Source organism: Onychomys torridus, chromosome 1, assembly GCF_903995425.1.
Source record: "Onychomys torridus chromosome 1, mOncTor1.1, whole genome shotgun sequence".
NCBI lineage: Eukaryota > Metazoa > Chordata > Mammalia > Rodentia > Cricetidae > Onychomys > Onychomys torridus.
The window spans coordinates 106,265,343-106,283,558 of NC_050443.1; the positions used below are offsets into that span (position 1 = coordinate 106,265,343).

An 18,216-nucleotide genomic window follows, 5' to 3' on the forward strand; every position below is an offset into this window, starting at 1 on the left:
GTGGTTCAAATGGTACACAGAACGAGAGTCAACATGTCCAAATTCAGAACCAAGGGTTCCCCAACCTTCACCTTCATCAGGGCTCAGTAACCTCAGCCACCACAGCTAGATGAGGTATTTCCTGGGGAATGTGGCATTTCCCTGAAGAATTCCCCCAGGCCTGGAGTGAATGTCAATAGCTTTTCAGATCAAGGCATGAGCAAGGAGGTCACATTACCTGTTCCTGGAGCTTCTGGAACATCAGAGGGTGAGGCTCTTCCAGGATCTTTTCAGTGAGCCGAGACTGTCCCTCCACGTTGACTTGCGAAGTGGCCTTATTGGACAGGAAGGTCATGTAGATCTCCCTGGCCTTTACCTGCATCTGGAGGAGACAGAGGAGCTGGACTGTTACCCTTTCCTGGCCTGAAGTCAGTTCCACCTTCCAGCCAGCCCTGGAAGAACTGCAGCTGGCAGCTATTGCTGCCTCCAGAGCCAAGCTCCCTGAAGGGCCCACAGCAGCCTGGCCTATCCCATACCTACTAATGCCTATCCCATACCTACTAATGCCTATCCCATACCTACTAATGCCTATCCCATACCTACTAATGCCTATCCCATACCTACTAATGCCTATCCCATACCTACTAATGCCTATCCCATACCTACTAATGCCTATCCCATACCTATTAATGCCTATCCCATACCTACTAATGCATCTGCAGCCAAGTCTCCTGAAACAAAATTGCTACACTGATCATTCAAAAACAATAAAAATGACATTCAACTGGGACTCGGGACCATCCTGTGAAACCTTCAAATTCAGAGCTCATGGAAACGTCACTTGGTCTTGAGGGGGAATGAAGTACTCGCTGGCCAAGGTTCCAACCCGAATGAACCTTGGAACTGTTTAGCTACAAGAAGGAAAGCAGCCACAGAAGCTGCATACTGTAGAATCGTGTTCATGGGGAAACACCTAAAATGTGCAGACCCCCAGAAACAGAAAGATTAGTAATTGCTCAGGGATTGTAGGAGGAAGAAATGGGGATGGAGGTGAGGTGGGCACAAGGCACAGCTTAGCCACCTGGGACTTCACTCAGTTTGGGATAGATACACACCCTTCCAATAATGCGTTGGCAGCCTGGGGCTTTCACCTACATGTGCTATGTGCACACACACTGCTATCCTAACAATGCGCCTAGTGACCTAGGGTCCCCACCTGCACTGAGCTACACAAACAGCCCACCCCTCCCCTCAACAACCTTCAAACATCATTGAGGTTTCCATTCACTCACACTCCAGTCATGGCCAGGTACACTGGCTGGGGGCCATTCTGTCCTGAACTAGTTTTGGGTAGATGAGAAAGAGAGCAGACCCTGTCCTCTAAGTGAATAGAGGGAGTCCTCTATCTACCATCTTATGCCTATGTACAACCCAGTGTGCATAGGATTCAGATCAGATGCATTATGGGAAGAGATAAGCACAGTAAAAGTTGTACCTTAGAACATGCCAATCAAAATAGAGACCCACCCATGACACAGCCCTTAGTAACCAGCCCCTCCTTCCTCTAGACCCCATCAAAGTAATCCCATTCAGTAACCTGGGGCCCCTGAATACACTCTCACTCATGTGATCTGCTGTCTGTCTCTCTGTCTCTGTCTCTGTCTCTCTGTCTCTGTCTCCGTCTCTCTCTCAAGACAGAGTCTCAATCTAGCTCTGGCTGTCCTGGAACTCACTCTGTAGACCAGGCTGGCATCAAACGCACAGAGATCCTCCTGTTTCTGCTTCCTGAGTGCTGGGGTTAAAAGCATGTAGCACCACCCCCAGTCTCTGCTGTCACTCTTGGCAGAACATTTCTTTCTGAGCAGTACTAAGGCTTCGCTCTTGCGTGGTTTCCTTGCTACTTTTCAGTCTTTCTGCACTGTTATTTCAGTTCCTTGACTGAGAACCTGGAAACACCTGGACCAGACTCTGACCTCCCGGAACAAAGGGTGATGGTCATGAAGGTTTTCTTTGGAGTTTTGAAAGGATTTGGGATCGAGTAAGTGGCAGTGTCTGTACAGCACTGTGAACACGCTCAAATGAAGTTTTTTATTACGTGTGTTTCGCCAAGACACACGAAGTCCCGTGAAACCACGCACACACGCATGTACGGTGGCCAGCACCTGCTGAACCGCAGACACAGTAGGCCTGTTCCCTCCCCTTAATTTCTTGGTCTTCCTGTTAATGCTGCTTTCCTGGTGAGGACCAGGGCCAGGACAGGTGACATCAGGACTATCTAATTCCAAACTTCAATCCTACTCGGGTCCCACAAGGTTCACTGAGCTCTCCAGGGTACATGGCTTGTCCGTCTTCCAAGAGAGGGCCTTTTCCTTCACGTAACTAAACATTAAGTGTAAGTAAGGCGAAGAACGCTCACTGTGTGCCCAGAAGTCCCTAGTGCAGCCCCCCTGGAAAGCATGGTGGTACCCCAGAGGCAGCGCCAACAAGGTGTTCACTCATCTGTGCTCTCCTTGCCCTGGCAGAGTGGTGACGCACCCCAGGGCAGGGGTCACTGTGAAACCTGACAGGGCCATGACCTTCTCTGGTGGAAGGAGCTGACTTTACAGTACGCACTGTCTTCAAAGTGCCTCAGGCAGCGCAGCAGACTCAGCCCTCTCCACCAGAACTTCCCTTGAGGCCCCCTTTCTTGAAAAGGAAGGACATTTGTGTGCACCTGCCTCCCCACAGCAAAGATAGCTACTGTGTGAACCTCGGCTCTCGGGCCCCATCTGACCCCACGGAGCAAGGCAGTGGAGAGATGCCTTTAGTGTGCAGCACACAGCTGTGGTTTGTGGAGGAGATGAGGAAGGTCAGGAGGCCCGAAGAAAACACTTTTCTCCCAGAGAGGCCCTCAGCTTCTAAGGATGCTTGCAGAGCTTGGCTGAGGGAAAAACAGACTCTGAAAACTTCAGGTTTTCAGAAAATCCCTGGAAGTTTCCAATTAGTAGTGCTTGACAACAGAAAAAAAAAAAAAAATGAGCTTGTTTCATGCCAGAGGCTAGTAGGCAAAAGACCCCATGAGGCCGAGGCCTGACCATACCTCTGCTGGTACAGGAACAGTGCCTAGGTGGGGTCACCACTCAAAGCCCTGTGTCTGTTCTTTCTTGACTACAGGAGCAATTAATTAATGTCAAACTCAAAGACATCGGAGCCTCTTAAGATAAATATGACTATTTCTAGGATAGGTCTGGGGACCATCACGAGGCCCAGAGCAGAAGTTTGGAGCTTCACGTCTCTCAAAGACCCAGTGACTTTACAGAGCCGTGAGCCTCTCCTACCACCGGCATTCTGTCTGAAGGGAACATTTTTGGAAACCCACTTCCTGTTTTAAAGTTACTTCATGAAAGTAGAATTTCAGTCGGCCAGATGAGCAAACTGCATGTGAAAGTCTGCAGGCCTCCCCTCCCCAAGACATCCACAGGCATGCGAACGCTCTGCCATGCGTGGATGCACACACATGGCCCACATGAATCCGGGCAATCTTGAGTGGTTCTGAAAATGAGACATGCAAGTGAGCAGCTTGAGACGCCAATCTGGAGGCAGGTGGCGCAGGGGAGAGGAAGCAGGTGCCAGGGCTGCAGATGTCCAAACCCTGGCTCTCAGCCAACGCTCTCATATCAGCTGCCCTTCGTCGGCCTCTGAGGACAGGATGAGTCCCTGTGCTGACCCAGCGAGTGGAACAGAAAGAGTGAGCTGCAGAGTCTCTCTGGGCTAGGATAGGAAGTGTGCCCGAAAAGGGAAGCTCTGAGGCTGCTGACCACAGGCCAGTCACGGGAAGGCCTGGTGTCCAGGCTGAGAACACTGAACACAAAAGAAGAACTGGCCACTTGAGCTATTCTGGTAGGTTTTTCCAGAGTTGTGTTAACCCTATTCTAGCTGCTGTAAGAATAAGAACCAAAGGTGGAGGCAATTCCAGGTCTGTGACGGCGGCTCTAGTCCAGCTACTACCCACACCATAGTCCTTCCTTCTCTGAGAAAGACAGATGTGTCCAGTCTCTGACACCTAAGTGAGCTCCTTCCAGACACAAGCCAGCGCCTTGCCTTCCTTCAGGTATGACAATGCCTGGTTTGCAGCAACGCTGGGTGGGAAGTCAGCCCTCAATTCCCACTCCCAACCAAAGTCGGTTTAATAGAAGTGAATTCACTTCCCTCACAGCCCCAGACACCCATCTACTCAGAACAGCAAAGTAATGGGTAGCCTGGCACTTAGGAGGTGCAGTGTGGCCTCTTCTCCCCCATTAGGGCACATGCTGGTCCTCCGCTGCTGTAAAAGCTTTTACTCCACTTCCCCGTGGCAAACAGCCTCCTCACTCCCAATTTCAACAGATGCATCTCAAGAGAAGAGTCCTCCCACCCACTCTCTCCCCCTTCTCAGCTGAATCCTGCGTCTCAGGCCCTGGTGCCTGGGGGCTCATGGCTGCTTCTGATTGTTAAGCCCCTCCAGGGGTCTCTGGATGACTCTCTGGCTCCAGTCCGATCTACCTCGCCTGCCTGCCTGCCTTTGTCCTTCACCCTGCTCCCTCACCAGAGAGCCCTGCTCTCTCAAGATTCTCAAGATTCTGTCTTTCTCTTTTACCGGATCCTGTGCTCTCCTAGCCCCTCCCTAAATTTGAGCTCTGCCCTGGATTCTGAAACTGTATGCTCTCTGGTGAGACTTTCTCTAATTAATTAATTAATTAAAATAAAAATGAAAAAAAGACTGTTTCCTGCCCTTTCTGAGGACTGGAGTTTGGATCCCAGCACCCAGCGTGGGTGGCTCACAAGCACTTGTAACTCAAACTCCAGAGATCCAATATCCCTTCTGACCTCCACAGCCATACATACACACACACACACACACACACACACACACACACACACACACATACATACATACACACACACACAGCATATACTCACACAGACACAGCTTCATATATATACATAATAAGAAATTTTAATCCTAGGTGAAAGCTCATAACAGATTTTTAACTGCTATTCCAAGATTTGACTTCTCTTGGCTTCCATGAGTACCAGGTATGCACATGGGCTCAAACATACATGTAGACCCACACTCATCCACAGAAAATAAAGGCAGACACACACTCATACACATGAAATAGAAATAATTGTTTTAATAGGGGGCTGAGGGGTGCTGGAGAGATGACTCAGCTGTTAAGAGCACTTGAGGCTCTTCCAGGTTCAATTCCCATCACCCGCATGGTGGCTCATAACCACTTCAGTTCCGGGAGATCTGAGGCCCTTTTCTGACCTCCACAGGCACCAAGCACTCATGTGATGCAGTTGTATATGTGGGTACAAAACATTCACATATCAAGTGAATAAATCTAATAAAGATAATTTTAAAGATGGGCTTTGGGGCTTAGCTCACTGGTAGAGCACTTGGGTCCTCAGCTCCGAAAGTAAAATAAAATAAATTGAGTGAGGGGGGGCCCAGAGAATGAGAGCAAGGAGACCTGCCAGGATGAATACAGGGGTCAAGGTGAGTTCCAAATACAGACCCCCCCAGCAGAGCCTTCCTGGCCTGCTGAATGGATGTGCCCAGGTTACGAATGTATCAGGCTTGCAGACCACTGGGAAGGGACTGAAGCGTCCTTGTCTGTGGGGAAAAAAAACACACACAAAAGCAGGGAAGTCCAAAAGGACCATCTGAAGATAAAGTCGTGATCTTTAAAAGTAAATAAATAAATGTAGGAACCAAAATCCAGAGATGAGAAGGGAGGAAAGAAAAAATTAGAATGAAGAGCCCAAATCAGGGGGAAAGGGTCTTCACAGGAAACAAACAAGCAAGCAAAAACATGGTTGCAGGCACCCGCAGGAAGGAGGACCACTTGAGGCCAAGCGTTCAAGGTTAGCATGGGCAGTAGAGCAAGATCTTGTCTCAGGAAGATCACTGGGACTTGCAGTCCAGCCTAGCTGGAGACTGGTGAGCTCCAGGTTCAGTGAGAGAACGTGTTTCAGAGAATGAGTCAGAGGATGACAGCACCTGGCATCCTCCTCTGGTCCCACATGTTCATCAAACATACCACCACCACAAGATCCTGTCTCCAGTGGGAAGCAGGGGGGGAGGGAGGAGGGAGGGAGCAGCTGGTGCTTTATTAGAGCACTGACTGGGCTCCCCAGGCCTGCACCTGGCAATTCCATCTTGCAGGGAGAAGCAGAGGCAGCGGGCAGCAAGCACAGGGGCCAGCATCAGACTGAGTTCCTAAGGTTCAGCGTGGACCCTGCTACTCCCATGGTGAAAATGGATTAAATGGATTAAAAATTCACATCACAGGCTGTGGTCAGAGAGACAGTACCCAAACTAGATGGCCCATGAGTTCTGGAGGGTGCTGAGGGTGAAGGCCATGTGCCCTTCTTATGCAGCCCACTCACTCATGGACAAACTTCTTTTAAGGAACATTTTAAACTCTTTAAAAACACTTAAAAAATCACACCCAAATATAGCCAGGTATGAGATCAAGTTGTAGTGTTAAACAAAATATACCAAAATAATAATAATAATAATAATAATAATAATAATAATAATAATACCATGGACTCCCATAACTGTAAGCTTTGGAACACTATTAAAATGCAAGGGATTGTCATCATATTTAAGTGCTGGCACAGCTCTCAGAGCTGTGAACACTGGATACTGGTCCCTACCCTACCTCCTTGCCCCATTCTCCATGTGGGCTGTACAATGCCAGGTACTTTTCAATACTTACCACACAGTAAACAGGCTCAGTGTACATGAGCTGACTGATGAATGAGTGAATGAATGAATGGATGGATGGATGAATTCAGAGTTAGCCAAAAAATGAGTACCATGTTGGAGCTTCCTCTGGAGTTCTTTTTAAAGATTTATTCCCATCTTTAATTATCTGTATATGTATGGGGGATTGTGCACATACTTGTGGGTGCCCACAGAGGCCAGAGGCATCTCATCCCCTGTAACTGTAGTTACATATGGTTGTGAGCAACCTGACAAGGATGCTGGGAACCAAACTCTGGTCCTCTGGAAGAGTAGACTGGGCTCTGAAGCTGAGAAGTCTCTCTAACGCTGTGTCTGTAGTTTTATAAATGCTGAATTACTCTAGAAGCTAGGCATACATCCCATGCTAACTCATAGGGAAAGGCCACATGAGAGAATGGTTTTCAACCACAGAGGGATGGAAGGTGCTAACTACAGATGCATGGGAGTTATGGCAGGTATATGAAACAAAGAAAACTGGACCATGGGAGGCAAGAAATGTCATTTCCCCAGTTCCCAAAGTCCCCAGCATTCCCTTGATGCATGCAATGCTGGACCTTCCTAGCCATGGCCCTTCTTTGCCCAGTAGCTTGCCAGGTCACAGTGGAGCACAGACCAGGGTAGACCATCAAGACTCGGGCTGTTCTACTCTTCGGGGCTTCAAAGAGTTAAAAGTCCCAGCAGGCTAGAATATATGCTCATCTATCAAGCCCACTGTTGTGGCCCAGCTTCAGGACAAGGTCAGAGTCCAGCCTGAGTGGAGGACACACCTTCATCCCACAGAGAGGAAGAGACACAATGGTGTGCCCAGCACAGGTCTAGATGCTTGGATAATATGGAAAGGAAGAAAAACAAAGATGCCTGAACTCACGAGCATGAGAGACAGAAAGACAGACTACAAGAGATGGAGAAGTCAATCACACACGATGCTCGGCATAAACGAGTGAGATATTCACTGAGGAGAGGCTGGGTAGTGAAGCTCTTGCCACACAAGTGTGAGCACCAGCATTCCAATCCCTGGGACTGACATACGCTGCTTCCCTGCAATGCCAGGCTGGGAAAGAAAGTCAGTACAAGCTGGTTAGGGAGACCAGCCGTCTGAACAAGCTCTGGGTTTGACTGAGTGACCCTGTCTCGTTGACTAAAGTGGAGGAATAGAAAGGTGCTCTTCACAACAATCTCAGGTCTCCATAGGCATGTTCTCACATGTACATGAGCACCCACACACCACACGTGTGCCCATACACATACAAAAAAACCTCATGCATACACGCACAACACACACACACACACACACACACACAAAAAAAAAAAAAAAAAAAAAACAGAAAAAGAAAAACAAATCATCAAAGTTGTCCTTAAACTAGCAGAGGTTTGAAAGTCTGATTTGCATCGAGCTCACAGCTGCCTCCATCGACTGCAGGGAGAGATAAAGCCTCCCAGCCTCCCACACTCCCTTTGGGGCAGATGTGGTAAGTTTGATTGTGAAATTCAGTTAGGTGCCTTCTGCAGGGAGAGCCTGCCTCCTCCTCCACTCCTGGAAACTAGTAACTCAGAGCTGACTGCCTAGTTCTACCTCCCCAGCAGCTGGACCAGGAGAGCCTGTAGGCCAGGAGCAGAGGGTGGCTCTGAATGCTGATGCAACACCCTGTAGCCTAACATGGGCTGCCACTGACCTCTCAAATCACACCCCTGCATATCTGTGAATGATAGCAACATGGAGGCTCAATGCTGTGGCCTTGACCAAGACCCAGACAGGCTAGTGTCACCTGGGGCTCCACTGTTCCCAGCAGCGGTGTGCTGGCTAGTTTTATGTCAGTTTGACACAAGCTAGACTCATCTGTAAGGCGGGAGTCTCCATTGATAAAATGCCTCCATAAGGCTGGGCTGTAGACAAACCATAATTTTCTTAATTAGTGACTGATGTGGGAGGGCCCAGCTCACTGTGGGTGGGTGGTACTATAAGAAAACCAGCTGAGCAAGCCAGTACGTGGCACTCCTCCATGGTCTCCGCATCAGCCCCTGCCTCCAGGGTCCTACCCTGTTTGACATCCTGTCCTGACTTCCTTCAGTGACGGACTTTGATGTGGAAGTGTAAGCCAAATAAGCCTTTCCTCTCCAAGTTGCTCTTGCTTCATCATGGCTCTAGGAACCCTAACAAGCACAGAAATTGGTACCTGGAGTGAGGTATGGCTGTGACAGACCTGACTGTGGGGTTCTATGGAGGATTGCAGAAGGACTTTGGAACTTTGGGCTGGAAAAGCCCCCCGAGTGTTCAAAGCTTGGTGAGCTGTTCTGTCGGAGCTTGGAAGAGTGCTGAGAAATGCATAAGATGGAGGCCTGACTTGTCATGCTCCAAAGGAAAGTTTGAGACAAGCATCTTTTTTCCTTGGGCGGTGTGTGTGGGGGCGGGGGTAGTCAACTCATCATTTATTATATCACTGGGTTATGTTCCAGACTTGGGGACACAAGCCTTCCAGAGCCCAGTAATGGGGACATGGGGGTGAAGAGAAGGGCTGCTGAGTCTAGATTTCTGTAGTCTATAGCAGAGCAGTGCCGCCCAATACTACATCTGCCACATACAACATTAAGGTCCTATAGGGACTCTCCAGGGCCACGGCATGAGGTCCCTTCTTGCCATGCACCCCCATTCTCAGATCGGGCCATACTTAACCTTACCTTCAAACACAGCCCAGTAGACACCTTGGCAAACAGGACACTCCACCTGCTCTTGTCACTGGGCTGGTCTTCTCATATGCTGTTCCTGCTTCTAGAGTCCCCAACCACCATTGCAGGTCTCGGGCTACAACTCACTTCCCAGCAGACCTTGGTGACTCCCTTGCCCTTAGGCTTCCCACTTCTGGTGTCTACATGCATCACACTTGCAGAGCTTTTAACGAAGCTTATCTGGTTTGTCCATGAGGTGCGTGTCTCCAGGGTTTTTCACAATGCCTGGCACTGAGCAGGCACTCCACAAGGACTGGGCACTCCACAAGAACAGACACACACAGGGCAGGTGTGCAGGGGGCTGGCTGGCTGGCTCCAGATCATGGTTTAAGCCCAGCTCTACCCAGGACCTTGGCTTCCTGTCTGGGCCACAAGGATAGATCTGTTCTCTTGTGGGTCCCCCTCTTACCTGACCTTCAAAGAAGGCAGACGAAGGACATCCGCTTGGCCACCTGACTCTGAGCTAGATGTTCATGGTATGATGCTGGTCACACCAGATGCACAAAAGCCAGCAAATAGCAGTGTTTCTCCAAGGCCTGTTCAACACTGGGGACGGAGGAGAATGGGGTGTGCTCCTTCCCAGGGGACCTCAACCCTGAAGCCTACCTTTCCAATGCTGGTGCACTTCCCACTTCCTCACTAAGTCCCTTCTCCAACAAGGATGCTCTGGGGAGAAAACGGCAGAAAGCCACAAAAGCCACAGAAGCCACAGAAGCCACAGTCATTCCCAGTAGAGCGAGGCCAGCCTGGGAGACTGAAGCTAGGGGAACCCATCTCAGATTTACTTCTTGTCCATTCCAAGAAGGAAGAAGGCCACAGGCTGCTCCATCCTGGGAAGAGACCTTTGGAAGACAGCAATAAGGTGCCTTTTCCAGGCTGTTGTCTGCAAACAGTTCATGGCTGCTGGCCCTGGAGATTCCAGCTTTTAGAGACAGAACCTCCAAACCTGGCAGCTTACAAGCTACCTCTGTCTGGAGAGATGTTCTGTTTGGAGGGCAAGTGTGGTGGTTTCGATGAGATTGGCCTCCATAGGTTCATCTATTTGAATATCTAGTTCCCAGTTGGTAAACTGTATGGGAAGGATTAGAAAGTGTGGCCTTGTTGGAGGAGGTATGTTACTGGGGGGCGGGGGGTATTCAAAAGCCCATGCCAAGACCAGTCTCATTATGGATCAGGATGTAAACTCTCAGCTACTGATCCAGCTCCATGCCTGCCTGCCTGCCATCTTGCTTCTCGCTGTGATGATTACATACTGACCCTCTGAAACTGCAAGCAACCCCCCACCCCCAGTTAAATGCTTTTCTTGTATAAGTTGCCTTTGGTCATGGTGTTTCTTCACAGAAACAGAACAGTGACTAAGACAGTAAGGTTATTAACTAGAATTAGTTCCAATGTTGACAAATTAGGTGGTTTTACTTTAGAATTACAGGCACGGGCCTGTAATCATAGCTACTCGGATACAGTGGCCTGTTGGGAGTAAGTTCAAGGCCAACCTGCACAACTTAGTGAGACCCCGTCAAAAGAGTCAAAAGACAATACAATGAGACTGGGCACATGTCTCAGTGGTAAATGCTTGCCCAACATGGACCACACCCTAGATTAAATCCCCAGTACCAGAGGGAAAAAAGAAGAATCTAAATGTCCAATCTTGGGAGAAGGTTCTATGGGAAGAGGGGCCCCCCAGGTCCCAGAGACAGAAGAACAAGGGTAGTGAAGCCGAGGCCTGGAGCACCCCCAGCAGAGGGCTGAAGACTGAAGCAGGCTGTAAGCACGGCCTTAGGACCCTTAGGGAGCACTGAACCCAGGTGCTGGAAGCAGGACCGGACATCCTCTGCCAGCCCCCACCCTCCATTTCAACAGACTCTGCACTCTTTCACAGGACTTACGGCCTTTGGTAGCCCTTAGAAAGAGGGAGAGGTCATTTCAGAACCCCACCTGGTGAGGCCTAAAGGCTACCCCTGGGAGAAGTCAGAAACTTCCTACATAGAATGCCTGTCAGCTCCTGGGGGTTCACAAAGAATCACCTGATGAACAGTGTGCTTTCACAGCCACACATCTGCTAATCATGCCTGACAACACCAGTGTCACCTTGGGGAGACACCCTCGTGACTTATTTATGAAGAAAACAGTCAACGAAATGCCACACTACAAATAACAAATGTTTACATCTACAAAAAACGAAAAGAACAAAAACTGTTAGTATTTGGTCAGCACTAGGTACCAATTGGGGAGCTGAAATCTTCCCTCGGACCTAGTATGAATCCACAGTCTGGGCAGTTCCCAGATCCAGGCAACAGGCAGCTGTGACGCCATAATAGGAGGAAAATTCATCACAAAAACAGAAGGCAGAGAAGTACCTGCTTCTTGTCCTCCATCTTCTTGAAATCTTCGCATGCTAGCCAAAACAAGACATTTTCTTCACTGAATTCCTTCTTCAGAAATTCCTACATATAAAAAAGAGGGAGAGAAGTCATGTAGTGTTCAGCGCTGAGAAAACACGAGCTTCCTTTCAAGGATGGCAAAAGCGGACAGAGGAGCCAGGTTTAATCATCCCTTGAAAAAACTCCACCCAGAAAAACAAAGAATGTGTTTAATGTTGAAACGAGAATTTCTTACGCATTTCACCTTAATGGTTTTGACATTGCAGGGCAGAATAAAAATGAAGCGGAGAATCTAGTCGCATTTCTAAGCTGACAATAAATTACCAAAAGTAAATTAAAGTGGAAGATCTATCAGCCCCTTCCAGACACTGTTTAGACAAAGTGCATTCCTCCAAAGCCAGGCCCTTTTTTTAAACAAAAGGAAAGAAAATATTAAGCCTGTCCAAATCACAGTGACGGAGACCATTTTAAGTTGGAGGTGTGCTTTCCTGGGACTGCTGGTAAAGAGTTAGCACATGGTCAGCTCTGCGGCTGCATTCAAACCTCCCTGGCATCTAGACAACGCTTACACTTCTACTCTCCACGCCAGGAGCTCCATGAGGACCAGCAGCACCTCGGCCCATCACTTAAAAAGCCAAATTGCCAAAGACTGGTGTGATCCTCCAATGAGCAGCGGCAGTCATACTGGCAGGAAAAGTTATTTCTTGATAGCATCAGCCCTTCCTGTCCACCATCAGCCCTTCCTGTCCACCATCAGCCCTTCCCTGTCCACCATCAGCCCTTCCTGTCCACCATCAGCCCTTCCTGTCCACCATCAGCCCTTCCCTGTCCACCATCAGTCCTTCCTGTCCACCATCAGCCCTTCCTGTCCACCATCAGCCCTTCCTGTCCACCATCAGCCCTTCCTGTCCATCATCAGCCCTTCCTGTCCACCATCAGCCCTTCCCTGTTCATCATCAGCCCTTCCCTGTCCATCATCAGCCCTTCCCTGTCCATCATCAGCCCTTCCTGTCCATCATCAGCCCTTCCTGTCCATCATCAGTCCTTCCCTGTCCATCATCAGTCCTTCCTGTCCACCATCAGCCCTTCCTGTCCACCATCAGCCCTTCCCTGTCCACCATCAGCCCTTCCTGTCCATCATCAGTCCTTCCCTGTCCATCATCAGCCCTTCCTGTCCACCATCAGCCCTTCCTGTCCACCATCAGCCCTTCCCTGTCCACCATCAGCCCTTCCCTGTCCATCATCAGCCCTTCCCTGTCCATCATCAGCCCTTCCTGTCCATCATCAGCCCTTCCTGTCCACCATCAGCCCTTCCTGTCCACCATCATCATCCCTTCCTGTCCACCATCAGCCCTTCCCTGTCCACCATCAGCCCTTCCTGTCCATCATCAGCCCTTCCTGTCCATCATCAGCCCTTCCTGTCCATCAGCCCTTCCTGTCCATCAGCCCTTCCCTGTCCATCATCAGCCCTTCCCTGTCCATCATCAGCCCTTCCCTGTCCATTGTCAGCCCTTCCCTGTCCACCATCAGCCCTTCCTGTCCATCATCAGCCCTTCCCTGTCCATCATCAGCCCTTCCTGTCCACCATCATCAGCCCTTCCTGTCCACCATCAGCCCTTCCTGTCCACCATCAGCCCTTCCCTGTCCATCATCAGCCCTTCCTGTCCATCAGCCCTTCCCTGTCCATCATCAGCCCTTCCCTGTCCATCATCAGCCCTTCTCTGTCCACCAGCCCTCCTTTGAGAGATTCTTTCCCCAGCTTCACTTTGTTAGTTATCATCCAGCCTCTCTCAACAGTAGTGATGCATCCAAAGAGGGTCTGAGACTGGAGAGAACAAACTTTCATGCCAGAGAGACACAGATCATCCCTGCCAGTCCTGGAAATCCTTCCTCCAGACCCCACACTAGCACCCTCCCCCATTCCCCCCCTCCTTCCCCACTAATTATATGAAAACCAGAGACAGGCTGCATGTCCCTTTGGAGGTCCAAAGTGGTCAGGGAGCAGTTCTTAGTCTCTATCTGGAGCAGACAGTGTTAAACATTGTCCTTGTCCCTCTGCCCCCACCCCCCATCATATACATATCTAAGCTTTCCTGTTACATCAGTTCCAATGAACAATAAAAAAGCAAACCCTAAATCTTGTCACGCCTTCTGGATCTTCCAGAAGATTCTCCAAGGAGGTCGCCCACTTGGCCGTGCTCATGAGGCCTTGGTGGCTGCTGCTTGGGCTCGCATCGCTGTCATGGATATCTACAAAACACAGTTCAGACAGTGTCACCACCCAAAGGCTCTGTCCTGTGCAGATGGTGCATCTGAGGATTTTACAGTAAATCTATACTTCGATGTCATCACCACCATCATCCCCAAACCAACATGTACCAGGGCCTAACCCGGTAGACTCAGTCTACTGAGGTGGGAGTCACTATTCCCCCTGTTGTTCAGACAAAAAAAACCCAACAACTAAGGTTAAGACAAAAAAAAAAAAAAAAAAAAAAAGAGGCTCAGAGCAAGGGACTTGCCATTTCTACTACATCCTATTATGTCCCAGTTTGTCCATTGACCCTGAATCTCTCTGCAACCCTCCTCCCATGGACCCCTGACTCAGCATCGACTCTTTTCTCTCTGCTTTTGTACAGTTATGGAGACTCCACGGGTCTGAAGGCTCCAAGACAGCAGCATCTTCTGCGTCTTCCTTATGTGAAGCAGGGCCAGGATGAGGACAATCACACCAGGAGTTGTCCAGATATGCAAGCATCAAGATAAGTATCTTCATGTGGCACTTTTTTTCCAAATTCAAAATGAATGCTCAAAGAATCCATAATGGGCCAGGTGGTGGCGCACGCCTTTAATCCCAGTACTCAGGAGGCAGAGGCAGGGGTATCTCTGTGAGTTCAAGGCCAGCCTGGTCTACAGAGTGAGGACAGGCACCAAAGCTACACAGAGAGACCCTATCTAAAAAAAAGAATCCATAATGGGACTAGGGATGTGTGTGAGGGGTAAGAATGCTTGCTTAGCATGTGCAGAGTCCTGGGTTCTATCCTGAGTCCCAGAACAAAGAAAATTCATGACAAGCAAATGCCAACATTTTAAATAAAGCACCACTAGTCTCCATGTTCCCTTTCATCTGGACCTCCAGTGAGGTTTCATATCACACTTAGCCAGTTTGTATTTAAAGCTCTGTTGTCTGGTTCATCATGGAAGTCTCTGCATCAGTTTAGTTTAGTTTGGTTTGTTGTTGTTGTTGTTGTTGTTGTTGTTGTTGTTTGATATGTCATATCCCTAAAAATATAGCCAGCGATGTGGCTCAGATGGGAGAGTGCTTGCCTAGCATACACAGAGCCCTGGGTTCCTTCCTTACCTACACAAAAGCAGCGGTGGTAGCACCTGCCTGGGATCCTAGCACTTGGGAGGCAGAGAGATCAGGAGTTCAGTCACCCTTGGCTATACAGTGAGTTCAAAGCTAGCTAGTGAAACATGAGACACTGTCTATGAATGAATGAATGAATGAAATATCACTGACCCTGAGGCAGTTCCCTAACCTGTTGGTCCACAGAGTGAACGGGTGACTGCATGGGACATCTTACATTAACAGTCTTGACATCTAACACCCTCTTTACCAAAGAAAAAGTGACAGAGGGTCTCAGACTATCACACCGGGGCCACCTGGCTGAAGGAAGAAGCAATGCATAAGACATGTCTGCAGACGTGACCCAGTCCTAGAGTCACGGGAAACTGCTGGCATATCACTTTGGTTGAGTCCAAGTTCAAACCCCCGCTTGATTGGTTTGAGCTACAAGGCCGTAGTAAAATTTGTGCACGCATTTGAAGGGGGTCCTCTGAGCTCCAGGTTATCCAAGGATTTAAGATGGAAGTCCAAACTGTGCAATTTCTCCACAGCAGGTAGAAAGAGTCTCACAAAGAAATGAGAAGAATCTGAAGTGGTAGGTACGGCAATTACTCTGACCTGATCCTGATACAACATGTGTTTAAGTGCTCCATCATAGCTAACAAATATATAGAATTATTATGTCTCCATCGGGGACAAAAAACAGGAAGTCTATCTGAGAGCAGTACTTGGTCAGTCCCTTTTTCCCCTTTCTGGAAAGAACGACCTACCGAGGGAACTGTGTTACAACTAGCACAACATTAGAGATAAGATTATAAAAAAAGAAAGAAAGAAAGAAAGAGAGAGAGAGAGAGAGAGAGAGAGAGAGAGAGAGAGAGAAAGAAAGAAAGAAAAAAAGAAAAAAAGAAAGAAAGAAAGAAAGAAAGAAAGAAAGAAAGAAAGAAAAGCTTGAATCTAGAAGGAAATAAACTTTCTATTAAGAGACCAACAAAGTAAATCACTTTTAAAGCAGGATTGAAAAAAATTTATAACTTATTAATCACTGAAAATGGCTATTTAAGAAAATTCGTATCAGAATATACTAGACTTGGGCCGAGAAGTTGGCTTGTATATACAAGCATGAGGACCAGGGTTTGATTCCCAGCACCCACGTGTGAGCCTGGCTGAACTGGTAAGTCCCAGGCCACTGAGAATCTGTCTCAAAAACAAAGTGAACAGTGACTAGGAACAATTACAAGTTGATCACTGGCTTCAAACGTATGCACATACGCTTACATGCTTATCTGTACACACACCAGGAAGAGAGCGAGGGAGCATGAGAATAAATACTTCACAGCGGACAGTTGGCATCCTTTTAGGATGTAAAACAACACATCCTAATCTTGAATTTTTGTTTGGCTTTTTTGAGAGTGGGTCTCACTATGTAGCCTATGCTAGCCTAGAACTCACAGTCTTCTGCCTTGGCCTTTCCAGGGCTGGAGTTGCCTGTCTGTACTAACACATGCAGATCCACACCTTGACCTCTTAATTTTCTGGGGCTCTGTCTCCTGCACCTCCATAAAGTAGCATCAGAAACCTAGGGACAGTGTTCATGCTCGCCATCATGACAGATACTCCTAATAATGTGAGAAATTATTTGCAGCAGCCCCATCCCTCTGTCCGAGTAAACTCCCTAGATCACTTTACCAGACGACCCTGTTGACTTTCCGAAGTGACTCTCTCCGACTCATGGGTAAGAAATGAGTTCCTGGCTCCTATCCATCATGGAACGTCCATCCTTGGACACGGTTTCTCCCCACATATCATCATTTTAAATCATCATTACAAGAGATTTCCCGAAGCAGAGCTCATTCCACCAAGCATCCCTCTAACTTACCTTCTGTCCTCTGCCTCGAGAAGACAGTTTGACCATTTCCTCCACTGCTCCAGCAGACCCTCTTAAGTAAATAAACAGCAGGGCACAAGTGCACACTGTTCTAGAGATTACCTCAGGTAGCCACACGCTCTCTTCCATGTTTTCAGCTGTGGTCTGAAAGGACGCCAAAATTCTTGGCACTCTTAAATAATCAATCACACCATGCTAGGGGGCTCACCGCCTTGCTCTCTGGCAAATAAATGTGCTTGGTGGGTTGCAGCCAGGCAGTTGAAAGCTGGCTCTATGGCTGGGGAAATGCGAAGCACCCCTTTACTGCTGATGTTAATCAAGTTTGTGGATTAGCTTTTTGTGGCAGCTTTCAGTTGACCAAAAAGCGAGATGGCCCCTGTGGTCCCTGAGGTCAATCCCTCGCACCCACATACAAAGCCAGCACCCACATATACCCATATATAGCAGTACCTACATAAGCCCAGTGCAGAGACAGGAGGGTTGCTGGGGCTCACTGACAAGGCAGTCAAGCTGAATCACAGAATCCCAGGTTCAGTGAGAAACCATGTCCCAAAATAACACGGCGGAAGTGATTAAGGAATACCATCAATCTCTGGCTTCCACATACAGGCTGTGCTCATGCATATGCACATGCACACATACACAGAATGTATGTGCACAAGCACACACATACACACTAAGTTGTACAACTCCAGGTCCACTATTTAGACTGCCTCCTTAGAATAGAAACAAAAATCCAAGAAAATGACTTGTCTTGGATGACATGTCTAAACAATCACCACATGGAACCAATGGGACCTATCTGTCCCCATCAGGATTGCCTCCATAGGACTCTGGGGTCCTTGGAACACACAAAATGGTAGTCTCTCACAAGTACACTCCAGGACTCTCATATCCCTTGCATCAGGAAAGAATAATATTGTGTGGTTTTTCAGGAGAGGCTTAGAAAGGTATTCTTAAAAGTCCTGGTTACTGGTGTTTTAACTTCAGAACTCGTGTGTGTGTGTGTGTGTGTGTGTGTGTGTGTGTGTGTGTGTGTGTGTAAGTGTATATAAGGGAGGGGTATGCACATGTGAGTGCAGTGCCCAAGGAAGCCAGAAGAGGGCACCAGACCTGGTGCTCC

At 48.5% G+C, this 18,216-nt stretch overlaps 1 protein-coding gene across 3 annotated transcripts in view; it reads right to left on the minus strand.

Annotated features, from left to right (window-relative positions):
* Positions 1-18,216, minus strand: part of Rgs10 (regulator of G protein signaling 10) — a 44,452-nt gene that overhangs the window by 13,988 nt on the left and 12,248 nt on the right. For all 3 annotated transcript variants that reach the window (XM_036178634.1, XM_036178641.1, XM_036178647.1), the window contains exons 2-4: positions 13,994-14,112; positions 11,839-11,925; positions 218-361 (exon numbers count right to left, since the gene is read on the minus strand). In XM_036178634.1, the coding sequence (XP_036034527.1) occupies positions 218-361; positions 11,839-11,925; positions 13,994-14,112 (350 nt within the window). The remainder of the gene's footprint in view (positions 1-217; positions 362-11,838; positions 11,926-13,993; positions 14,113-18,216) is intronic.